The 26,668-nt window shown below is 40.9% G+C and overlaps 1 protein-coding gene across 2 annotated transcripts; it reads right to left on the reverse strand.

Annotated features, from left to right (window-relative positions):
* Positions 1-722: 722 nt before the first annotated feature.
* Positions 723-26,439, reverse strand: letmd1 (LETM1 domain containing 1). 2 transcript variants are annotated; one of them, XM_052009530.1, is made up of 9 exons: positions 26,292-26,439; positions 20,891-21,051; positions 16,841-16,956; positions 16,098-16,180; positions 14,376-14,562; positions 12,967-13,068; positions 12,584-12,736; positions 10,843-10,939; positions 723-3,823 (listed from the first exon to the last, which is right to left on the reverse strand). In XM_052009530.1, the coding sequence occupies exons 1-9, from the start codon at positions 26,381-26,383 to the stop codon at positions 3,741-3,743; spliced, it is 1,074 nt and encodes a 357-aa protein (XP_051865490.1). In that variant the 5' UTR covers positions 26,384-26,439; the 3' UTR covers positions 723-3,740. The 2 variants fall into 2 exon arrangements, with proteins under 2 accessions (XP_051865490.1, XP_051865491.1); XM_052009531.1 differs by lacking the exon at positions 20,891-21,051 and having other exon boundaries at positions 724-3,823; positions 26,292-26,425.
* Between the last annotated feature and the right edge of the window lie 229 nt (positions 26,440-26,668).

Here is a 26,668-nt window from a genome sequence, read left to right on the forward strand (position 1 = left end):
AAAAGAAAAGAGCACCCATTTCTACTACATTAAATAGCCAGCAGTTGAATCAATCTTGAACAGCAGATGGATTTTTGATCTGTTTTGCTTGTCCCCTAATAGCTATATAATCCCATTTTGGAGAGACTTTGTTTTAAACTGTTTAAAAGCAAGCACTTCATCTGTACAGAAGCCATAAAATTATCTCAAACTTCCAATGGTGCAGCATTTATAAAATGTGATTAATATAGCAAAGTAATCCCAAAGTGCTTCACAGGAATGGTAGCAGTCTAAATTTGACACTGAGTCACTCAGAAGGCATTTTTAAAAAAAGCAAATGTTGGAAATACTCAGCAGCTCAGGCCCTATGGAAACAATGTTACTGATTACTGACCACTCATCAGCCCTGAAGAAAGGTCTTTGACCTGAAACATTCTACACTACAGAAGCTGTCTAACTTGCAGCATATTTCCAACAGTTTCTGGTTTATTTAAGATTTCTAGCAGCCACAGTATTTTACTTCTGTAAAACAATATTAAGATAGGGTGAAATGAAGAAACCTGGTAGGCTTTTGTTGAAGTTTTAGTCAGATTTGGTAACATAGGAAGAACAAGTGAATCATGAAATAAACAAAGAAAGTGAAGCCTATCCTTTCTCTCTTCACTTGCACCACCGCCCCACCCCCCCACCCCTTTTGCCCCAACACTCACCTTCAGCCACCTAGTTCCCCCAAACTCTGGCTTCTATCCCTTCCGCTTCAGAAATCCTCCTCAAAACTAGTTACCCTTTGCTGAATGCTCTGGGCTTTCCTTTCATGAAGTCACTATATTGCTTTTGACCTCCTAATATTGGTTTAAGGGACTCAAAGGATCTGCCACTAATGAATTAGTTTTAGGACCATAGCAATTTCAAGGGGTAAATATAATTTACCCAATATACATCCCTCAGGCCTTTGCCCTGTTTCACAGTCACTAACCAGTGTGACCATACTACTAAAAATAACAAAGGAGTGAAAAATACTTTTTATTCATATACAAGGGATTTTATACCTTCTCCACATTGAAATTAACCAAAACTGAGCCCAATCTACAGGCAATCCCCTTGCCAACTCCAATCACATCTGTTTACAGTACATTTTACAAATAAAAACACTCATTGAACTAAGGCATCCATCTTCACAAAAAAATTAAGTACAACACAAAAGATCAATATGTAAACTTTAAAATATTTTATGCAGTGCATGATTTAAAAAAAATTAAGAAAACAATTAGTAGTACTGGAACATACAAGCAGGCTATCAGTGCAATGTAGGGGCCGTTCATACAATCTCCTACTTAGGCAAGCATGTTAATCCAAGCTCAAATTTCATAGGAGATCAAAGTGTCCTTTTCTGTATTAATTCACACTGCAGCTTCCGATGGTAAATGTGGAAGGACCACTTGCAGCACTTGTTTTGGAAAGGCAGGCACACGGAAGTTATTTTCACTATCACTGCTATTGGACTCAATGGGACGAGTGCTGGGCAAAGAAACCATTCAGCCAGCAGTCAGAAAGTGAAGGTAAAAATCACCCCCCACATCTTAACTGCAACTTTGGAAAATAAATCTCAAAGTCATCTGTGTATTCTAACTATTCAAATTGTAGCAATGTAATACAAGGTTTTAGATGAAACTTGGAAATGGAAATCCACCTCAAGACGGGAAAGTGGTCACAGTTGCCTTGTTTTCTGCTGTGTAAGAGGTCAGTGCTCTGAATTTAAGAAACAAATAACCTTTAACGGTACATGACCCGGTAAACTTTACAGCTGTTTCTTTTCTAACTATCAGAATCCAAGCATGAGTGCTTCTGCTTTTAATGCCTTAACCTTGCTGTTTAGCTAGCAGAGAACAATGTCTCACTATTTGAATAACAGTGTGATAGTGCAGTGACACTCAATTGCAGTGCACATCAAGAGATAAAAAGGTACCAGGAATTGTGGGAAGTAGGATTAAAATATTTTTAAAATGGGTACATTGTGGGAAACAAAGTTATAGACTTCTTTGCTGCTGTATATTGTATTAAATTGGGCAGCAGCATCTTTAATTAAAGATGACCTTTTTGAGACAGGATAAATATAGAACTGCATTGCTTCATCAGCCAACTGAGTGAGCAATTTAGCCAATCTAAAGCATTATAGTCTTGAATCATTTGATTACAAAGGGAATTGCACACTGAAAAAGCATTATCCAAACACAAAAAAAACTCAATTATATTAGTACAAATTATATGGCCATTAATGAAATGTAAGTGTGCTAATAACATGTTTAAGCCATGGATTATGCCCCACTTGACATCAGGTCTGCTACTGTGCTCAGTGAGCAGAGCCTATGTGATGAAAGGACATCGAACTGAAGCACAAATTCTGTTTCCTTCACCACCGATGCCTAATCCGACTATTGATGGCCATTTCTGGTTTCATTGCAGATTTGCAGCACCCACAGTATTTGTATTTTTGTTTTAATGTCACTGGCCTGAATGTTTCTGGGTACTGCTTTAAGGGCAGCCAGAAGGGATCAGAAGAAATAGCAGGTGTGGGCCATTTGGGTGATTATCCAATCAATGAAAAGAGTCTTCAGTAAAAGGAGTTTGGCTAATTTTTAAATTAATACAGATCCACAATATAAACTGCCCTTTAGTACTGTTTCTGAGAACAAAGGCCAAAATATCTCCCAACCAGTTAGTTAGTTACACTTGCCTTTGCCAGATTAAATCAGTGATATTTTACATGGCAATTTGCTGGAAGTGACAGATGAAAATGAGGCATCTGGAATTTGAACAAACAAAGCAAGTGCCTGCATCTCCTTAACCAGATTGATGGAATGTGGCCTGAACAATGATGGAAAGGTGTATGAAGAAATGATTAAATGCACAACACCTGAAGAAAAGCAGATCAGTACAGCATGTTAAGAGCTGGCAAATTTCCATGCCAAATCAAGTACAGGGAAAAAGAGAAAAGACAGAAAAAATAAAAAAAAATCTAAATATAAACCTGAAAAGGTTTGAGAATCCCCAGCAGTTAATGGATAATTTTCAGCTTTTGATGGATTGACTGGAAATAATTAGTACTAATGATCCCTTTAAAATAGTCCTTAGACTTGAACTGATTTGACTGGGTTTTCTGTGGTGAGCCTTTGTTCCTACAGTGTAAGCGCAGGAACTTCACACCACTTGGTGTATTTTAATACCAAACCAGGCAGTGAGCTGACATTTACACACAGCTGACAGTGGAGCAGCACATCTTGGACACTAACTTTAACATCCACCGTTCACTGGCACCTGCCCTTGGCTGAAGATGCTGCCCCACTGTCACAAACAGCAAAGCTGTTAGCCTCACCATTACTTTGACAGCAACCTTTGGTCTAAAGTGATTAAATCCTGCAGCAAAGAAAGTCTGCTCATGTAACTGACAGGAAAACTTATAGCATTCAAATAAAGTATCCCACTGCTCTAAAATAAAAAATACCGGTCCAGAAAGCATTTAAATTTCTTTTAAATTAATTCATTTATACTTCAAGTAAACAATGATATGCATTTTTGTCTCTCTCTCATTAGGGAAAATCTGCCTCTAAGCACAATCAATATATCACAGGAGGCAAATTAATAGTTACAAGCTTTTGCATTTAGGAGTTTCAGTCTAGCACTGAAGAAAAAGAAATCCTTATCAACACAACACAGATGTCTTGGGTAAACATATGGCCACTCCTCAGTTTTGCATTTAAGGCTTACTTGCTTTTTTCTGGAAGCTTTTTGAGGTAATTTGCAGAAAGTAACACCATGCTGTGCAACATCAGAGAGGCTTCAGAATCTAAAAACAGAAAGTTAAGATTTTTCCAATTAGTGGGTGATTGAGTTACACACATTGTAGAAAACTAATCACTTTCCAGCTCCTGTACTGGCCACAGCTTTTAGTTTGACTTCACAAGCAGCCCATTACTCTTGGATTTCCACACAGGGGCTAACTGGGATTGCCTCCAAAGGGTGGGGGGGGGGGGGGGGGGTGAACTTAGCAGGACAACCTTTACTCTGTCACTAAGATATGAATCCCCTTTCTACTCTAACCAACCCCTCCCCCAAGGATAGGCACAATTTCTAATGAAAAGTTTTATACTGGAAATTAAACAGTTTAAAGAGAGAAAACTGGACGATAATTCTCGGGTTAATTCTTGGGGTTAGCACATCCATAGGTTTATATTCCATTTCTGATGACATAAAAATGTGTTCATATGGACCAGTGTGCTATGTATGGCTAATCTTAAGCAACAATGACAACAACAACAAGGTATGGAGTAGTTAGGATGGATGGTGGTGGAACTCTGTCGGGGATACCAGGGAAGGTAAAGAAATTTATCCCATTTGCTGTTTTGCTGTGGAAAGTTAAACCATGTGCTATTCCGACTGAACACCTTTAAAGAGAAAAGGACAAAGCTGACGGTAGGGGTATGGTTACAACTAGTCAGTCAGAATAAGGAGGAAGATAATCCAGTCCAAGAATGCTTCTGTGCTGCAGAGTCTAAAATTGGTAAGTTGGTCTCATAACCCAGTGCCATCAGGGATCACCTGCAAGATCGTCAAGAGCAAGCTAAAAAAGCAATGCCAGGTAGCGTGGGAACAGCCATATTGGGAACAACCAGTTTAAGAAGGGCTGTTGAGGTCAAAGTGCAGGCTTTTGGTAAGCATCAAGCTTCAGTGAGGTGGGTGAATACTGACCAGCTAAGTTTCTCACCACCCCCACCCCTTCTTAATAGAAGGAACTGGGATAAAGGATATGGAAACCAGAGCAGTGGCACACTCCTCCTGCAGGATGTGGGAGATCAGGGGCATACATAATGTTCCTGGTGACTATATCTGCGGGAACTGCATCCAGCTTCAGCTTCTGTCGGGCCACAGAGCAGTTGGAGTCGCAATGGAGCTCCCAGGATGCAGAAAACATAAAAGATGTTTAGTGAGTTAGGCACACTGCAGGCACAGAAAGAGATGGGTGACCACCAAGAAGGGCAGGAGGTGCAGGAGTCCCCTTTGGTCATTCCCCTCTCAAACATATATACTGTTTGGATTCTGTTCTGGGGGTGTTGGTGGCCTCTCAGAGGAAAGTGCAGCAGCAGTAGCCACAGCCAAGTTTGTGGCACCACAGTTGGCTCTGATGCACAGTAGGAAAAGTCTAGGCAAGCAGTAGCGGTAGGGGATTCATACAGACAGGTGTTTCTGAGAGCAAGACTCCAGAATGGTCTGTTGCCTCCCTGAGAGCTCGGTCAGGCATGTCTCAGGTCGGGTACAGAACATGCTAAAGGGAGAGGGAGAACAGCCAGACATCATACACATTGGTAGTAACTGCGTAGGTAGAAAAAAAGGATTGAGTGAATTTAGGGAGTTAGGCCAAAGGTTAAGAAGGTAGGCTCATGCATTTACTTTAATGCAAGGAGCCCCATGGGCAAGTCAGATGAGCTTGGAACATGGAGACACAAGATTCCAGATGCTGGAATCTGGAGTAAAAATGAGCTCCTGGAGGAACTCAGCGGCTCAGGCAGCATCTGTGGGGGGGTGAAAAAATGGACAGTTGACATTTCAGGTTGAGACCCTTCATAATCTGGAGCTTAGAGCATTGGTAATTGGGTTATTATTGTCACATGTACCAAGAAAAGGTGGAAAAGCTTTGTTGTGCATGCCATCCACACAGATCATTTCAAAATAAGCGTACATTGAATTTAGATTTAAAAGAGTAGAAAGATTATAACAGATGTAGTGAATAGATCTGCTGAGAGCAGCTCGCAAACAGTCGCCACGCTCCAGCGCCAACGTGGATCAGCACATGGAATTATGATGTTATTGCAATCACAAAAACATGGTTGAGTGAAGGGCAGGATTGGCAGCTTCACGTTCTGGGGTATAGAAGTTTCAGGTGTGACAGAGAGGGATGGAAAAGAGGGGGAGTTGCACTGCTGATTAGGGAGAACTTAACAGCAGCAAGTAGAGAGGATATCCTGCAGGGATCATCCAATGAGGCCAAAGGGATAGAATTTAGGAATAAAAGAGGCAATCACTTCGCTGGGGTTATACTATAGGCCTCCTAATAGTCAACAGGAATTAAAGGAACAGATCTGTTGGCAAATCGCAGAAAGGTGTAAAAGCAATAGGGTTATGGTAGTGAGGGATTCTAACTTAACCAACACTGTCTGGGACTGCCTTCGTACAAAAGGCTTAGATGGGGAGTCAAAATGTAGATAGTCCTACTAGAGAAGGGGTAAAATGAAACTGGGCAGTTGGTGGAAATGTTGGTTGGGTAACACTTTGGAAACAGTGACTAGTTCTGTAAGCTTCAAGGTAGTTATGGAAAGGGATAAAGTTGGTCCTCAAATTAAGGTACTACATTTTGGGGGGGGGGGGGGGGGGGGTGGTGTAGGTGGATTTCAATTGCACAAGCGAGAACCTGACGAAAGTAGATTAGGAGCAGGTGCTTGCAGGTAAAATGACATCTGACAAGTAGGAGTCTTTTTCAAAAAAAAAGTTAGCAAGAGTTCAAGGCCAGCACGTTCCAGTCAGGGTGAAAGGCAAAAAAATTACGAAGTTATGGAACCTTAGATGACAAAGGTTATTGACTGATTGATCAGGAACAAAAAAAAAGGAAGCATATGACAGTACAAGCAGCTACAATCAAGCAAGCCCCTTGAGGAAATATAGCAGGTATAGGAGAGTACATAAGAAAGGAATTAGGAGGGCGAAAAGAGGCCACAAAATATCCTTGGCAGATAAAATTAAGAACCTCAAGTCATTCCATAAGTATATTAGGAACAAGAGGGAAGCTAGGGAAAGAGCGAGTTCCCTTAAGGATCAAAGGGATAATCTATGATTGGAGTCAGGCAATATGGGCGAGGTCCTAAATGAGTATTTCTTGTTTGTATTCACCAAGGAGAAGGATATGAAGGACGGCAAGATCAGGGAGGAATATGTTGACCATCTACAGCATGTCGGTCTTAAGAAGGTGAAGGTGTTAGGTATCCTGGAATACACAAGGGAGGATAAATCCCCAGAGCTGGATGAGATCGCTCTCAGAAATATGGGAAGAAGAAAGGCGATTGTTGGAACCCTAACAGAGGATTTTCCATCTTCGTTAGCCACAGGCAAGGTACCAAACAACTGGAGCTTAGCTAGGGTTGCTCCTTTATTTAAGGAAGAGCAACAGGGAAAAGCCAGGTAACTTCAGGCCCATGAGCCTTACATCAGTGGTAAGAATTCATAGGGACAGGATTTGTGTACATATGGAAAGTCAGGGACAGATTAAAATTATTAATTTTAGGGATAAAGATTAGGGACAGTCAGCATAGCTTTGTGCAAAGGAAACCCTACCTCACCAATTTGATTGATTTTTTTTTGAAGTTACAAATGAGATTGACGAAGGCAAGGCAATAGATGTTGTCTATGTGGACTTTAGTAAGGTCCCAGATGGTAGGCTAGTCCTGAGGTTAAGGCACATGGGATCTGAGGTGAGCTGGCTAATTAGATCCAAAATTAACATAAGAAATAGGAGTAGGCCATCTGGCCTGTCAAGCCTGCTCTACCATTTCTCCATAACCCTCAATTCCCCTACTATGCAAAAATCTGTGTCTTAAATATGTTTAATGAGGTAGTCTCTACTGCTTCCCTGGGCAGAGAATTCCACAGATTCACTACTCTCTGGGAAAAGCAGTTCCTCCTCATCTCCATCCTAAATTTATTCCCCCGAATCTTGAGGCTATGTCCCATAGTTCTAGTCTCACCTACCAGTGGAAACAACCTTCCTGCCTCTATCTTATTTATCCCTTTCATAATTTTATATGTTTCTATAAGATCCCCTCTCATTATTATGAATTCCATTGAGTATAGTCCCAGGTGACTCACTCTATCCTCATAAGCTAACCCCCTCATCTCCAGAATCAACCTGGTGAACCTCCTCTGCACTGACTCCAAAGCCAATAAATCCTTCCTCAAGTAAGGAAACCAGAACTGCACGCAGTACTCCAGGTGCAGCCTCACCAGTACCCTGCACAGTTGCAGCATAATCTCCCTGCTCTTAAATTCAATCCCTCCAGCAATAAAGGCCAACATTCCATTTGCCTTCTTGATAACCTGTTGCACCTGCAAACCAACCTTTTGCAATTCATGCACAAGCACTCCCAACTCCCTCTGCACAACAGCATGCTGCAATCTTTCACCATTTAAATAATAATCTGATCTTCTATTTTTCCTTCCAAAGTGGATAACCTCACATTTACCAACATTGTACTCCATCTGCCAGACCCTTGCCCACTCACTTAACCTATCCACATCTCTCTGCATCCTCGGCACAATTTGCTTTTCCACTCAATTTAGTGTCATCAGCAAACCACACTTGGTCCCCTCTTCCAAATCGTTAATGTATATCATGAACAGTTGTGGGCCCAGCACTGACCCCTGCGGCACCCTGCTCACCACTGACTGCCAATCAGAGAAACACATTTATCCCAACTCTCTGCCTTCTATTGGTTAATCCAATCCTCTATCCATGCTAATATATTCCCCCCAACTCCATACATCCTTATCTTATGGGCAGGCACGGTAGTGTAGTGGTTAGCGTAACGCTTTACAGCTTCAATTCCAGCCGCTGTCTGTAAGGAGTTTGTACGTTCTCCCTGTGTCTGCATGGGTTTCCTCCGGGTGCTCCGGTTTCCTCCCACATTCCAAAGACGTACAGGTTAGGAAGTTGTGGGCATGCTATGTTGGCACCAGAAGCATGGCGACACTTGTGGGCTGCCCCCAGAACACTACGCAAAAGATGTATTTCACTGTGTGTTTCGATGTACATGTGACTAATAAAGATCTTATCTTATCCAAAGTCTTCTATGCGGCACCTTATCGAAGGCCTTCTGGAAATCCAAGTATACAACACCCACCTGTTCCCCTCTATCCACTGCGCTCATTATATCCTCAAAGAACTTCAGTAAGTTTGTCAGACAGGACCTGCCCCTCCTGGATCCATGCTGTATCTGCCTGATGGAACTGCTCCTATCCAGATGTCTCACTATTTCTTCCTTAATGATAGCTTCAAGCATTTTCACCGACTGCAGACGTCAAGTTAACTGGCCTATAGTTACCTGCCTTTTGCCTACATATTTTTAAACAGTGGCATGATATTCACTGTCTTCCAATCCACCGGGACCTACCCAGAGTCCAGAAAATTTTGGTAAATTATCATAAATGCCTCTACTATAACTTCCACCATTTCTTTCAGTACCCTGGGATGCATCCCATCAGGACCAGGGGACTTGTCTACCTTTAGGCCCATGAGTTTGCTCATCATTACCTCTTTAGTGACGGCGATTGTATAGAGGTCCTCCCCCGCCAAACAAATCGCATCCATAACATCTCCCTTTGGTACGTTAGACATGTCTTCCACTGTGAAGACCGACACAAATTGGCTTGGTGACAGGAGGCCGAGGGTAGTGGAGGAGGGATGTTTTTCCTGATTGGGGGTCTGTGACCAGTGGTGTACCCCAGGGATCAGTGCAGTGACCCTTGTGGTTTGTGATATATATTAATAACTTAGATGTGAATAAAGTAAGTATGATCAGTTTGCAGATGACACGAAAATTGGTGTTGTGGATAAGGAGGAAGGCTAAGACTACAGCAGGATAATATAGATCAGTTGGAGAGTTGGGCAGAGTGTTCGTAGGTGGAATTTAATCCCAACAACTGTGAGGTGGATGCATTTTGGGAAATCAAACAGAGGTAGGACATATACAGTACATGGTACTACACTAAGGAATGTTGGTGAACAGAGGAACTTTGGGGTTCAGGTCCATAGCTCCCCAAAAATGGCAGCACAGGTAGATAGGGTGGTGAAGGCAGCATAATGTGTTGTAACTTTACAAAACACTGGTTATGCCACACATGGAGTACTGTGTGCAGTACTAGTCACCACACTATAGGAAGGATGAAGTTTCACTGGGGAGAGTAGATTCACCAGGATGTTGCCCGGATCAGAGGACTTTAGTTATGGGGAGACAAGAGAGACGGCAGATGCTGGAATCTGGAAAAACAAAATACTGGAAGAACTCAGTCAAACAGCATCTGCTGCAGCAAAAGATGTTTCTGGTCGACAAACACCTGACACAGAGCCTTGACCCGAAATGTCAATGTACATTTCTTGCCTCCAAAGAAACTGCTTGACCTGCTGAGTTATGGGGAGAGATTAGATAGGCTGGGCTTGTTTTCCCTGGACCAAAGGAGGTTGAGGGATGACCTGATAGAAGTATTTAAGATTATGAGAGGCATAGATAGGGTGGACAGTTACAATCTTTTTCCCATGATAAGGGTATCAACAACAAGAGGGTATAGGTTTAAGGTGAGAGGAAGGTGATCCTGATAACATGATGAAATACATAGCTTGTATGGAAAAAGTGACTGGAGAATGATTAAGTGCAATTCAATCAGGTATTCAGAACTAGGACTAGGCATCAGAAACATGGCTAATTTGAAAGAAATAAAGAATGGGCCCCACATGGAGCAGGAAGGTTTAAAACACTTTGATACTATACAAATGCAACAACTTTAAGGACATACAATGACATGACCAGCAAAGACTCAATGCCAGAATGGTGTTCTCCTCTGCTGTAACAATTCAATGAATTCTAAAGGGAATGGAAGTTAGATTTAGTGGGAAGCTTTTTCTAATACTTATGCAGGAATAATGGCCCATGTGACCTATTGCACTGTAAAAGATAACACCACCATAATTATTTGAAAGACAATTATTCAATCACTGTCACCAAGACTATGATAAATGCACTTAGAACATTTGACATGTCCATTTACCTTTTAATCTCTTGGAAAGCTGGACCCATTTGATTAACCACTCCTTGCACTGTGATGCACTCAGGTGCACTGAATTCAGACCTCTTACGTAACATGCCTTGAGATCAGAAGCAAAAAAAAACAATGATCAGGCCAAGCATGCTTGGGCAGGCAAATCAAAACACTGAGAAAATAACATTTTCCTTTCAATAAACAGCAGGACAGACAGATTATTTTATTCCAGTATACAAGAAGAGAGCCTTTCGGAAAAGCAATTATTTTAAAAGATCAAAAATGCCAGCATTATATTTAGATTGTTACTGACAGGCTCAAGCTGAGCCCACATCTGACTTACAAATAGCTAAATTCACTCAAGACCATCACAGTTCAGCACAAATGTTCACGGCAGCCCTATTATTCAGCAGGGAAAAGGATCCATTACAAAATAGTGTGTTATTAACATAGTGGAATAATGCAAGAGAAATCTCATCGAATCACTTAAACTGGTTGTTCATTGGTTAACAGTAATAAAACTCATCCTTTCTTTCATATTTTCACCCACACATAACTTTGCAAAAGACAATGAGGAAGTTCAAAACAATGCTTTCTCCAAGGTATTTCAAGACAATAGGGTCAAAGCAGAAAACAAAGTGTTTGTGGACCTCCATGTGCCACCCTCACCCCCAATACTATTCTGCTCTCCAAGCAACTGAGCAAGAGGACAATGCTTCCAGGTCTCTCTCTCATGGGCCCCAGAAAAATAACATGGACTGATGCTGCACTGGAATCTCTACTTTCCAGATCCTTGACCATTATCACATCCACCCCCTAGAAAGCTTTGTAGGCAACCAGGATCACTTGACATTGTGATCTGCATCAGGATGCCCATTTGTTGTTGCAATGTTAATGAATTGGAATATTGTCACATGTACTGAGTCACAGTGAAAAACTTGTCTTGCATACCATTCATACAAATCAATTCATAATTCATTACACAGTACATTGAGGTAGTACAAGGTAAAACAATAATAGAATGCAGAATAAAGCGTTAGCTGGTATCTCAGAAATGTGGCCTCTTCACTAGGGAGACCATCAGCCATAAGCAACATTCTGATGGTCACTGCCCACTTTACAACCAACCTCCCCAGCTTTGCAACGTTCTCCAGGCCCACAGCCTGAGGCAGCACAGTGGTGCAGCTGGTAGGGCTGCTGCCTCGCAGCTCCAGAAAACCAACTTCAATCCTGACCTCCGGTGCCGTCTGTGTGGAGTTTGCCCATTCTCCTTCTGACCGCTTGCGTTTCCTCTGGGTGCTCCAGTTTTCGCCCAAATCCCAAAGTCGAGTGGGTCGGGGAATTGATTGCTTGTTGTGAGTTGACCCTAGTGTGTAGTGTATAGATGAAGAGGCAGCGAGTTGAGAGGAACATAGGGAGAATAAAATGAGGTAAGTGTAAATAGATGGTTGATGCAGACTCAGTGGTATGAGGGGCCTGATTCTATGCTTCTCTGATCATAGTCTCTAATTCCTATTCCCTTCACACCACCATTGGTGATCAAACTTTCAACCGAGGCCTTAAACCTCTGGACCTCCTTCCCACAAACCACACCCCACCCAACCAAGCTTTGTGTCACCCTTCCCAATATCCCCTTCTTTGACTCAGCCTCCATTTTCATCTGATTGCTCCTCTGTGAAACATTTCTCCACATTAAAAGCACTTTATAAAATGCAAGTGGTTGCTCCACACCATCAACCCTTTAACTCACAGTTCTCAGTTCATCCTCCGACAGGTGCTGCATTCCCAAGATATTTAAAGCTTGGTCCAAGTGACGAATTTCCATGACGTGGCTCCAGAGACGACGGCGTAGGATGAAGGAGGGCATGTGTGGAGTGAGAAACATCACCCGACTAAAGATTTCCTAACAACATAACAGCAGGGTGCACGTGAATGAGCAACCATTCCCTTTTTGCCTTTCATTTCAGAAGTCAAATCCAAATAGCTCATTAAAAAAAGCCTTACTTTGCAAAACATCCAACACTCGTGTGAAATGACTTTGTCGGTTACCTTAACAAGTGTATTGTTTAGAGTTCTAAAGACTTGCATCATTCAAATTGCTTACTAACAGGCCAACAGGAATAAACTCCTTACCGCCTGCCGTGTATCAATACGACGGATTCCTAGTGGTTGTCCCGAGAACAGCTTTGCCACCGTGTACAGTTGGGAGATTTCTGGGTGGATGCCTCCCTGAACCTTTATTTAAAGCACAGAACAATGGATCACAAATGCAGTCAACAGCCCCAAAATGCAGCTCACTGCAATCAAAAACTGGGTCAGTCCTTCCCATGTTAATACCTCAAAATAGCTGCAGTGCCAGCAGGGAAAAAAAAGCAACCAAAACCTCGAGAGGATAAGTGATCTGATAGAAGCATGGAGAATACACACCCACAGTGCCCAATAGCACGGCGAGTACACACCCAATAACCTTGCAAACCTAACTTAATAAAATCTTACAAAATTAAAATAAAGTTCTTTTTTGGATGTCAAGGCATTCCCCCGCACCCCCCAATCCAAAGGATGCTTTTCCTGGGGGTGGGGGGGGGGAGCGGTCAGAAGTATTACTCCTGCACCCAAGGGTGAGATAGAATGTGCCCTAGTTGTAGGACAAGGCTCTCTCCTGCTGCATATTCCCCAAACCAAACTGAGAATAGGACTTAGAAAAATGATATTTGATCCCATATAAAGTATGGGAAAGGAGACAGCCTGCAAAGCCTGACCCACTGAGTTCCTCCAGCTCCTTTGTGTACAACTGCTTTGTATCTGGCATGCACCTCCAGTTTGCCCTTCATGTTGGGACAATCCTTTTCCTTCTTTTCCGTTAATCAAGTCTTCCTTATTGATTAAACCTCTGCATTTCTCACTTTTTACTTTTACTGGGTCTTTTTTACTTTCACTCACAAATAAGATCCAAGTTGATTACTTTGAAACAGGCACTTTAATAATAACAGAAGCACTTCCATCAATTACAATAGAATCTTCAAGCTAATCACCAAAACAATTTCTGACACACCAATGTGAGAACATATGAAAGAGAAGCAGGAGGCAACCATACAGCCCTTGAGCCTGCTTCACCATTCAATAAGTTCATGGTTGAGCCGACCTTGGTCTCAACTCTACTTTCAGCTTGCTCCACATAAGCCTCGCCTCCCTTTTTTTCCCCACATTCTTCCTTTAGATCTTATTCTGTTTGCTAGCCAAGGTGGTAGAGAGATTGATGTGTCTCTTGGATTTTAGCTGTTACACTAACCAGTTGTCAGGAGTGATCCAAAAGCTTGGGATATGTTTTCATTTTTCTACCCCGACTCTTTAAGACAGGACCAAGTATTAGCCTTTTGCCTTCATTAACATTGAGAATACAACATGCAGAGCATCAGAAAACAATCTGCACCTTGCCACTCTATGTTACTGCTCAATGGATACCAATGACCTGACAAGTGCCCGTTCCAAGGCAATAAGCTTGAAAATAAAACTTCCCAAGTTTAACATGTCTGTGTACGTACTTTGTTGCCAAGATTTAACAGCTGGTTTTTCAGACGTTTGTCTTTAACTTTTGAGGCTGCTTTGATTAAGCCACTCACAGCTTCTGGGTAAGCCTGAGCCCGGAATGAGTGGTAGGTTTCCTTATATTCTTGCTGCTGTTCACGGGTCCAGAAGTGTCTCATTAAAAACTGACGTGGAAAGAAATACCTACAAATAAAATTAGGTACAGACTTAGGAAGCATATGGATCCCAACTGTTCAGTACTAAAGGTAATTCACTAATTCTGACACTGATGTATCTTTATTGCCCTAGAAGTCCACATAAAGACGCATAACTACTGCTTGTAAAGACATTTAATGCATCAAGGCCATGTGGCACATCACACTGCAGTGTTGTTGCCAATGCACATAAACACCTTGGGTTACGACAGGTTACAACTGTGATTACACTTCAAAAGACAAGAATAACAGGTCTCCTTCTGTGCTATATCTACTTCTCAAAGTCACAAAGGAATGCCACTTTCAACAGCCAGCCTCAAATGTAACTTAAGGCAGGTCCTAAGAGGCATGAGCAATTGAATACTGGAAACCGGAATTAAAAATACTACAAAATTCAGTAAATCTGGGATCATTGCAAGGAAAAAAAAATGCAAATGATTCAAAGCATTAGAACTGAAAAGGTGATGGAGATGAATTATAAGCCAGTAAAGAGGCGTGGAAAAGAGGATCCAGAAGGAATACAAAGGAGAGAAAGGCAGGAGTGGGCAAATAACAAGACCAGTGATAGTGCAAGGGAAAAGGAGGTGATGAGATGGAGTTTAAAAATTCAATAGAGATTGAAAATGGTTCCAACAAAATGGAACAGAGAAGTGCCGCAGGAACATGGCAGTATAATGGTGGGTACGTCCCAGGGGTAAGGACCACCGGCTCAAACCTCTGCGGCTCCCAGTGCCTCTGGTCAAGGTCACAACTTGAAATAAGAGGCCAATTGTTCTATCAAAGATCACCACCCAAAAGTAGAATTATAGAAGGAAAATTAATCACAAAAACAATGCCCACTACATATTACAAACACATATAATTCAGAACAATGTGGTTGACAACAGAGTTTTGCTTCACAGAATGAAACGTACAAAAAACTCTCCACACACACCTCCCAACCTCAGTTATGTTTGTGTGAAGTACCACTACTGTCAGGCCACAGGGAAGGAGGAAAGCTTATCCCAGTTCACTTTTGCACACCTCTTACTTGCTATAAGGTTAGAGAGTATGCCCTGGAGTGGGGCTAACTGTACAACTCTTTGAAAGACCTGGTACAGGCAAATGATGGGACAAATGGGTTATTTCTGTCCTGTAAGATTCTATGATTCAGGCAATTAAGTGACTTTCAAGAATTATCACTTTCCACTAGGGGGCATGACATACTAAAACCAAAGAATTACAATTCATGGCAATTCCTTAAACTTCCTGAAGTTTGCTTTCCCCCTTCATTTACCTTGCAATCTGATAGATAGATTACACCATGAAACAGGCTTTCAATGACCTGCTGATATAAGCTATGCTTTCTAATCTACTCAAAAGCATTATTTGCCAGTTAGCATTAGAAGCCTTTTGTATTTTAAGTGCTTTTTATAACATTGTGGTCAACAAATAGTCACAAATGTATTTAAAAATATGGCTGGACTATCATGAATGGTGACTGCCCAACTCAAGAACATTAATGAAAATTCTTAAAATACTTACATCAATAGGAAGACTATATAGTTTGCAAATGGTGGAATGGAGAGAAGCACCACAGGTATTACCTTTATAACATCTCTGCGAAACTGGAAGAGAAAAGGCTGGCACAGTTAATGTCAAAAGTGTGGTCATTTCCAGGCAGCCAGTAATCACCATTGAAATTACACCTACACACACATTGAATGCACTGCTGAATTCGTCACTGCTCATGGCAAATGTTAAGTACTTCAATTTCTTACTTCATTTCTTTTTCTGTGAGATTTTGTTTAAATGTTTTCATCCAGATGAGGGGTATGATGTTGGGGAATGGGACAACTTCCATTTTGGGCATCTGTTACCAGCAATAAGATGTCCCAGATCAGTTATAGCACAATTAAATGCTTAAGAAAGTTCCATCCTTTCTACCCCAACATCAGAGCAACAACTACCATTTCCTGTACCCTTTGGTTCGAGAACAATTTTTAAAAAAAGAGCTCAAGTCATCATCTTGCAACCAATCATCCCACCCACCCCTAAACTATGCAGATAAAAGCTTTAGAAAAAAATCTGCTTTTGTCTACTTTTGCAGCCAAAGTTCAGGGTCTGTGACTCATAAGCAGAAGGAGAAAGCAGATACAAAGGAAAACAAAAGTGCTTTGAACAATAATTGTTCTGCTAGGAAAATGATGTCTTTCTGCTATACTGCTTGAAATAGAAAGAACGTGGCACTGTGTGGCCTTCACTTAGGCTGTGGAAAAGACTCCCACCTGTCTTAACTTTTCCATTTCTCTGTAAGGCAGCTGGTTGTACTTTAGTCCCTTATCAGCCATTTTATGCTTTATTCCACTAACTTCCTTGAAGTCAAGATACAATAGACGAAAACCTACGAGATAAGCAAGGTGAAAAGTTATCAATTGTGGAAAATGCAAATACTATTCAAGATGTTTGACGACAACTATTATTTTACCATACAAAAAAGCAGCAAGCTGTTATGATCAGGAATCCACTCCCTGAAAGGATGGTGGAAGCAGATTTAATAGCAGCTTTCAAAGGGAATGTTGCCACTACTTGAAAACTAATCGCAGAGCTATGTGTAAAGAGCAATGTGTGTCTAATTGGACAGCTCTGTCAAAGAGCTGGCAGATAAACAAGGGGCTAAACAGCTTCCTTTTATGCAACAAGATTCAATGAAAGACAGACAGACATTGCAATTCCATAGCATATTTCACAACACCAGGAGGCTCCAAGTGCTTTGCAGCCAAATTAAGGACTTCTTTGGAGCAAAGTTATTGCTGTAATGGAGGAAACAATGCAGCCAATTTACACACAGCAAGCCCCCACAAACTGCAATGGGGCAGGCACGATAGTGTAGCAGTTCGCATAATACTATTACAGTGCCAGCGACCCAGGTTCAATTCTGGCCACTGTCTTTAAGGAGCTTGTATGTTCTCCGGGTGCTCTGGTTTCCTCCCACATTCCAAAAGACGTACAGGTTAGGAAGTTGTGGGCATGCTATGCTGGTGCCGAAAGTGTGGCGGCACTTATGGGCTGCCCCCAGCACACTCCACGCAGAAGATGCATTTCACTGTGTGTTTTGATGTACATGTGACTAACAAAGATATCTTAATGAGTGGATATTATGTTTAATGATGCTATACTTATGATAGTAGCAAGACAGGACTTTGCAAGAGATAAAGACATGAACAAATACACTCCAACAATGACTGAGGTATTTTCTTGTTACACTAAGATTACACGCGAATTTTGAAAGAAGGATGCAGGTCAGGGCTGTGGAACAGGTCCAGAAAATGATACTAGCAGCCAGAATACACACAAGAACAGAAAAGAAAATAGGAGCAGGAGTAGGCCACCTGGCTTCTTCAAGTCTGTCCATCGTTCAATATCTCCATGGTTGACCTGCCCCTGAGCCCTATCACTCTTCATCCCCTGACCTTTCAAAAAAGTTTATCTACCTCCTTTTTAAATACCACCAGTGGTCTAGCCCCCATAACCCTCCAGGGTAAAGAATTCCAAACATTCACCACCCTCTGGAAGAACAAAATTGCTACACATCTCAGTTTTAAGTGACCACCCCCTTGTGACTATATGCCCTTGTTCGAGACTCTCCTACCAGTGGAAACAGCTCAACATCTGCCCTGTCATGCCCCGTTAGGATCTGTTATGTTTCAATAAGATCACCCCTCATTCTTCGAAACTCCAAAGAATACAGATTGAACTTGTTTTAGCCGTTCATAATAGGACAATCCTTTCATCCCAGGAATTAGCAGAGTGATTCTCTCCAGGACTGCCTTCAATGTCATCACATCCTTTCTTAAATAAGGGGACCAAAGCAATGCACAGTCCTCCAGGTACAGCCTCAGTATCATTTTGTAAAATTGTAACAATATTTGTCCATTTCTAAATGCCAACATCCTTGCAATAAATGCCAATATGCCATTCGTCTTCCAAAGTACTTGGCTGCACCTACATGCTAACATTTTATGTTTTGTACACAAGAACAGCTAGATCTCTCCCTACTTCAATCATTTGCAGTCTTTCTCCATTTAGATAAGAGTCTTTTTCATTCCTGACCTCACACTTTCCAACATTACACTCCATTTGCCAAGTTTTCACCCACTAACTCAACCAATGTACAACTGTTGCAGAGTCCAAAATCCTCCTCACAGCATGCTCTCCCACCTGATTTTGTATTAACAGCAGCATACTTGGATACCTTACACTCAGCCCCTTCTTCCAAATCATTAATATAAATTAGAAATAAGTAAAGACCAAGAACTGATTCTTCTAGCCTGAAAAAGACCCATTTATTCTGACTCTATCTTCTATGTGGTAATCTGTCTTCATTTTTAACACACTTCTGTTCCCCCACCCCCCCTGCCCCCCCCCCTGCCCCCCCCCCCAATACTGCAAGCTCATATCTTGTGTACCAGGCCTTTGTGGCACCTTAAGTACCTTCTGGAAATCCAAATGCACCACATTTACAGGTTCACCTCTATTGACTCAGTTTGGTACATCCTCAAAGAACTCTAGCAAATTTGTTAAACACGATTTTCTTTTCATAAAACCACATAGCCTTGGTTTGATTGCATTAAGCTTTTCTAAAAGATTAGCTATTTATTTCCCCCGACTCTAGTCTCCAGCATCTTGCCAACAACTGGCCTACTGTTTCCCACTTTTTGTCTTCCTCCTTTCTTGAACAAGGGAGTCATATTTGCGGTTTTCCAATCCACTGGTACGCTTCTGGAACTCAAATGAGTTTTGAAAAACTTCAATGGCTATGTCTGCAGGCAGTTCCTTTAAAGCCCTTGGATGCAAGCTATCAGGTCCTTGTGACTCATCTGCCTTTGGTCCCACTAGTTTTTCCAATACCTTGTCCCTTGTGATAGGGATTGTTACAAGATCCTTCATGCTATTCGAATCTCACCCATCTGTTATGTTTAGGATATTTACAGTGTCCTCCATGAAGACTGATGCAAAGTATTGGTTTAAATTATCTGCCATTTCCTTGTTTTCCATTATTAATTCCCCAGTCTCACCCCCTAGGGAGACCCACACTTGCATTAATTATATAGCTATCAAAGCTCTTGCTATTTATTTTGATGTTACTCGTCAGCTTTCTCTCAATAATTTTTCTCCCTCCCTATTAGCTTTTGTCTCTCACTGCTGGTTCTCAGCCTCTGGTCTACCATTAGTTTTTGTCACTTCGTATGCTTTAAGTTTTTTTTAAATTTAATATTTTTCTTGACCTCTTTTGTTAACCACTGATGATTCATCTTCTCAATGAGTTTCCCTTTCTAATTAGGGGAAATTTCTGCTGAGTGTTACAAAATAGCTGCTTAAGTATCTTCCAGGGATTATCTACTGACCTTTCCTTTATCCTATTTTCCCCAGTTCACTCTAGACAAACTTTTGCAATCGCCTTTATTTAAGTTAGGGAGACTGATTTTGACCTAGTGTTCACCCTCAAACTCTATCTGGAGTTCATACAGGTTTGTTTTAAAGTTAAAAAAAACTATTGACAAAGAAACATCACCAGCAAATACACATTCTCACAGTTCTTTTTTTATGAGCAATTGTGAGAAGAGCCTCAGCAATCTCCTAATGACCTGTTACATGTGGGCAAGACAGCAATGTTGCACGACGGAGACCAAGGGTAGGGGAGAAAGCAATCAAGGCATAAGGAAATTACATTTCTTCAAAATGTCATACATTAACAGTTTGAAGAGAGAACTTGAAATAAAGATTTTGATCACTTCTCACCCTCTCCTATGATGGCTAAGCAATGATTCCTTCTTCCTTTCAATATACCTTGAGATAATTTTGAAAGTTAAGGCACAATATCAATGCAAACCACTGTTGTTGAATACAGTCACTATTTAGCAATCTGGTTCAGAAAAACTGTTTCCTCTTTCTCCTTTGTGCAAGCCATTGTACCATACTGAACTGTGTCACATCCACAATTGCAGAACATACAACCAGTTTTATCCAAGATGGACTTCATGCTACAGAGCACAAATCAAATCCTTGTCTATAAACAAAAGGTATTAAATTACACCAAGCAATATTTCTACTTACTGAGACAGCTGCAACTGTACAAACTATGTTAATGTAGTTGATTCCATCAAATGTAATGGTCAACGCTTAAACTATAGAGATGTACAGTAAATGCAATTCTGGCTCATTTCCCTAGAGTATTTCACTAGCATATCATGAGCTTTGTGCTCCTCTTTCTTCTCCCAAAGTTTTTGTATGCTTACTGGTGAAAAATTATTAACGTCTTCTGGTCACTAACTTACCTCGGAAAAAGGTTGAATAGATCACATAAAAACTCGGAAAGTTTCTTTCCAGAAATCGTTCATATTTTGCATTCAAACGTTTGACCTTTGAGATGATGGCTGAACTTAAAGTACTCCTCTTCGCTGTTGTGAAAAATTGTGACAACTGGTGACTAGTAAGCCTGGGATGGAATGGAGTGTTGGTGGTGAGGGAAATAAAATGAGAAAGTCATCAATTAATCTGTTAGCAGTTTTACCACAATGAAGCAGGCTGTTACTTTTCAACTGTACTCAGAGAGAATCATAGAAATTTATGGCACAGAATGAGGCCATTTGGCCTAGTGTAACCATGCTGGACAAAAAAAAAAGTGCTATCCATCTTAATTACATGCCCCAGGTCTTAGTTCATAGCCTTGTAGGTAAAGACAGATCAAATGCTCATTTGGGATCATTTAAATAAGCCAAGGGTTTCTGTTTTGTCTCCACCACTCTTTCAGGCAGTGAGATCTAGACCTCCACTACACTCTTGATGGGGGGGAATTAGAATTCTTCTAATCCCTCTACTGATTAGCTTGAATCTAAGCCCCCTGATTATTGATTTCCCTTCTTAAATCTCCCCTTGCCCTCCTCCATTCCAAACAAAGCAGCCCTAGTTTAATTAATTTTTCTGCATAGCTAAAATTTCTCAGCTATCACATCCTCCTTATAAAACTCCTGTCCAATACGATTGCTTCCTTTCTGTACTGTGGTAATCCAGATCTGTACACAGTATTCTAACCGTGGTCTAACAAACATTTTATACACTTCTTACACAACTTCCTTGCACTTATATTCAACACTTTGGCCAATAAAGTCTTCCACGTGTCTTCATAGAGTCATATAGCACAGAAACAGGCCATTCAGCCCAACTCGTGCATGCCAACCAAGATGCCCATCTAAGCTAGTCCCATTTGCCCGCATTTAACCCATATCCTCTAAACCTTTCCTATCCATGTACCTGTCTAAATATCTTTTAAATTTTGTTATTGTACCTGCCTCAACCACTTCCTATGGCAGCTCATTCCATATACTGACCACCCTCTGTGGAAAAAGTTGCCCCTCATGCTCCTATTAAACCTCTGCCCTCTAGTTCTTGACTCCCCAAGAAAGACTGTGCATATTCACCCTATCTATGCCCCTCATGATTTTATACACCTCTATAAAGATCACCCCTCAGCTCCAAGGAACAAACTCCTAGCCTGCCCAACTTCTCCCTATAACCCAGTCCCTTGAATCTTGGCAGCATCCTCATACATCTTTGCAGCTTAAATGGCATCTTTTCCTATAGCAGGGTGACCAAAACTGAACACAATATTCCAAGTGTGGCCTCACCAATGTCTTGTACAACTGCAATATAACATCCCAACTTAATAAACATCTCATCTTCCTGCCTTTTGAACCTGAGGGATCTTCAAGGTCCCTCGGTTCCTCTACTCCTCCCATTTTCCTGCCACTTATCAAGTGTCCCTTTATCTTCTTTGCTTTCCTCAAAAGAATTGCCTCACACCTTCACCAGATTGAATTCCGCGCCACTCTCTTGCCTACCTGACCAGCCCATTGGTATTTTCTTACAGTCTACAATTTTCTTTTTCTTTATTAAACACAACCAATGTCTGTAATCGTTCGCCAACTTTTTAAATGGGGGAATCTTTTTGTTTTGTTTCTCAGTGATATAAACCAGTACTAACCATACCATTGCAAAAAAGCCTTCCAGTCATTAAAATGCATTCAACCTCATTTCTTCCTGCCATTGAACCAATTTTGCATCCTACTTCCCACTTTCCCTTGGATCCCACGGTCTTTAACCTTTCTGATTAGCTTGCCAAATAAGACCTCATCAAACACCTTGGTAAAATCCATGTAGACTGCATCGAATGTATTGATCTTCCTTGTTAACACCTCAATAAAATTCAATAAAGTTACTCGCAGATGAACTTCCCTGAACAAATCCACTGACTGTCCTTAATTGAACCATGTTCTCTTTACATCGTAAAGTATGCCACCCATCATAGTTGTTTTTGAATAATTTGCCCACCACCCACATTAAACTGTAACTGCAAGTCAGCTTATCCCTATTTCCCCATTTTAAACAATACCATTAGCAACCTTCCAATCATCTAACACTATGCCTGTAGCCAGGGAAAATTGGAAAACATTAATTGAACCTTTACTAATTCCTTCATTTCAGGAGAAATTTATTTTCAAAGATGCTAAACATTGTAATATTACTCCTCTCATCCTGTTCATTTTCAATATTATTGCACTGCTCCTCAAAACAACCTGCATCTTTCCCATTTTTTGTGAAGACAAAGTATTAATTAAGAAGCATACTCTCCTGCATCCATAAATATTACCTTTTTAATCCTCAACAGGCCCTCATTAGTTATCCACTTGCCCTTTATGTATTTATATATCATCTTTGGGTTTTCCTCAATTTTACTTGCCAATATTTTATCGTGCTCTCTCTTTGCCTTCTTAATTTTCTATACTTCTCCAAGCCATCAGTATACGACCTCAACTTCCCTTTTTTTTCCTTACTGTACACTAATTCTTCAGAGTCTTCTAGATTTCTTGAATACCTCCCATTGCTCTCACACCGACTTACCTTCAGGTAGAACAGAGGAAAGGGAAGAATGCATCACGAGAAAACCAGGTCTTCAAATAGACCTGTGCACATGCAGATTCCAGCAGCAATCACTAATCAACAATCAAGACCTGGAACTTTGGCCAACTCTCCTTAAAACACCAAACTTTGGCCTGTTAAACCTGTTGCTGTCCTGGCCAAGATTAGCTAACGCAAGCCATACCAGGAAATAACAACCACCTAGTATAATTTATTTGTCCACTTTACTAGCATTATTGGAAAAGCATAACACTTGGAAAAAAAGAGAGCATTGTGAAGATTAAGATTTAAACCATGGATGGCCTTTTATAAAACAAAATGTTTATTTTGCGCTCAGGTAGTTTTACAAAACATTGTGGGAAATCTTCCACTGTACATTCTAGCTGGGTTTATGATGCATTTGCTTTTGCGCTAGGAAGCTTTTATAAAGTGCAGTAGGGAATTTTGCACTGTGATTTCTACTGCATTTACTTTGCGCTCAAGTGCTGTTGTAAAACACTCCAGAATTATGTGCAAATACAGTCATGTTTCCAGTGACCCCTTACTGGTTATCAAAGACACTGGTTCTCAAAAACTAAACTGACCACAAATTCAGTATTCATGGATTTTTTTTTAAATAAGTAAAACTATCAACATAAGGTGGCCATTAATGCACGTGCACAGGTAAACACACTTGGCAGCAGGTGTTAAGTCAAAGAAAAAGGGTTGATGGTTCAGCTCAACCAGTTTAGACAGAGGTCACCAACCTAAAACATTAATTTTTTCATCTCTCCAACATTTTCAGTATTTTATAATTCTTACATTATTACACTTAATAATGAGTTAATAATAATTAAAGTCTGTTAATAATTTGAATGCCCTTCCTGATCCTTTGTAATGTGATCAGTTATACCCAAGCCAAGAGTAAGCAGCTCTCACTTCAGTGTTAGGAGATGCCTAACCTCTGACCAACAAAAACAGAAGAAATATTAGTAGGCTATTCAGCCCTTCGTGCCTGCTCTGCCATTCAACAAGATCATGGCTCATCTCTTATGTCAACACCACTTTCTTACACTAACCCAGTCCCTGAAACACCCCAATCCATTACAGCCTCACAACCCAAAAATGACCTACTTATTCCTATTCTGTTCTGTACATAACCAATATATCACCCCAACCCCACGTGCTCTTAATTTGTTTAATAACTTGTATGGTGCCTTATCAATGTCCAAATACACTACATTAATTAATTTCCTCCTATCTGTTCTGCTACTTACAAACTCAAAACTAATTTGTTAATCATTTCCCTTTCCTAAATCCACATCGACTCTGCCAATCTTATTACTGTTTATCTTTCCTTTACCACTTCCTTAATGATATATTCTGCATTTTCCCTACTTTTGAAGCCTCTTTGTGGTTGATCACGGAAACCCATTGCAAGGAGCAAAAGACTGAGTTTTCGTTCTGACACTACACGGTCCATGCAAATACACTCACTTTGGATGAAAAACAAACATGAAATAAAAAATAGAAATACACTGACAAGGAAAGCAGCATTACACTCCAGAATACAAGAATCAAAATATTGTGGGCATAGAAATCTGAAATAACTAAAAATGCTGCAAATAATCAGATCATGCAGTACCTGAGAGTTAACTTTTTCAAGTTGATGGTCTTTCACCAGAACATGTTAATGAAAAGTCATTGATCCAAAATGTTAACTGTTTCTTTCTCCATGATACTGCCTGACCTGCTTAACATTTCTAATATTTTCTATTTTTATTATACCTGAGAACCAATAGCAGCAACACACATTGAGATTTGGAAATCCATTGCCAGAAAACAAGGTTGCTGTAAGCACAACAACATTAGAATTAGAAGTACAAGGCCAGTCAAGGAGACCAAAACTGTACATGAAACTCCAGACACGATCTCACTAAGGCCCTATATAATTGTGGTAGATCTCTTTACTCAAACCCTCCTACAATGAATGCCAACGTACCATTGGCCCTCCTAACACCTTCCTGTATCTGCATATTAGTTTTCAGTTTCTTGTGTACAAAAACACCCAGGTGTCTTTGAATGGCAACTTGCCAATCTGTCACCATTTAAAAAATACTCTGCTTCTCTGTTTAATGCACCAAGATGGACGACCTCACATTTTTCCCACATTATATTCCATCTCTGCATCCTTCTCACCACTCACAATCCCACCTAGTTTTTAAAATCAGCAGCAAACTTGGAAATATGACATTTCGTCCCCTCAGCCAAATCACTCACTCGGAATGTGAATAGCAAACATCGGTGCCCGTGTGGTACCCCACTAGTCATAACCTGCAAACCTAAGAAAAACCTGTTTATTCTACTTGTTAAAAGTGGAACAGGATAAAACGTTTTAAAAAGGCCATGAAGAAAAAGAAGGGAAGAACTAATTGAAATAGTTCTGGCAAACAACAAGTGCAGGCCTCTTCTGTGCGGTATCATTCTTTGATTCTACACCTTTCGAGATCACAAGACGGGCAGCCTCAGTGAAGACGGGACACCGGCTACGATGTTAAAGGCATGACATTTAAAGTTCAATTTATCAAATGACAGCGACTGGCGTCATTTTAAAAAAACATCCCTATAATCCTTAAATTGGAATACACCCTTGCTCCTGTGCGACTTGCATATCGGTTGCGGAATTGTGAGGTACATGATACGCGCGAAAGACAATGCGGAGACGGTGACTGATAATGATAAATACATCGTATAAAAGCCCTAGATTAAAACTTCTCTTACTGGGAGACATAGATAGTCGGATAGCATAAAAACTCGGAGAAACTTCGTCCCTTTAGCTGCTGAAGCCTGAAACAACCTCTTGCGAGCGCCATCTTACAAAACAAAAGGCCAGACGAGTGCAAAGGTCAGTGGCTCTCGCGATGGCATCTATTTTCCCTCAGAAAAGTAGTTGAAATGTGTAGCTAAAAAATGGGGTTTCTCACTAACCACATTTGCCTTATTTACGTATTTATTATCACAATGGTCATAATTTGACAGGCTCATCTTAGGGTTGCCGTGGAAACGGGACAAAAGCGATTCATACGGAGGTGAGACGACAGCATGGGTGAGAGGCTTTCGTTATGAGGAAAAAGCAGATATTTAGCCTCTTTTCATCA

This window comes from Pristis pectinata, chromosome X (assembly GCF_009764475.1).
Source record: "Pristis pectinata isolate sPriPec2 chromosome X, sPriPec2.1.pri, whole genome shotgun sequence".
NCBI lineage: Eukaryota > Metazoa > Chordata > Chondrichthyes > Rhinopristiformes > Pristidae > Pristis > Pristis pectinata.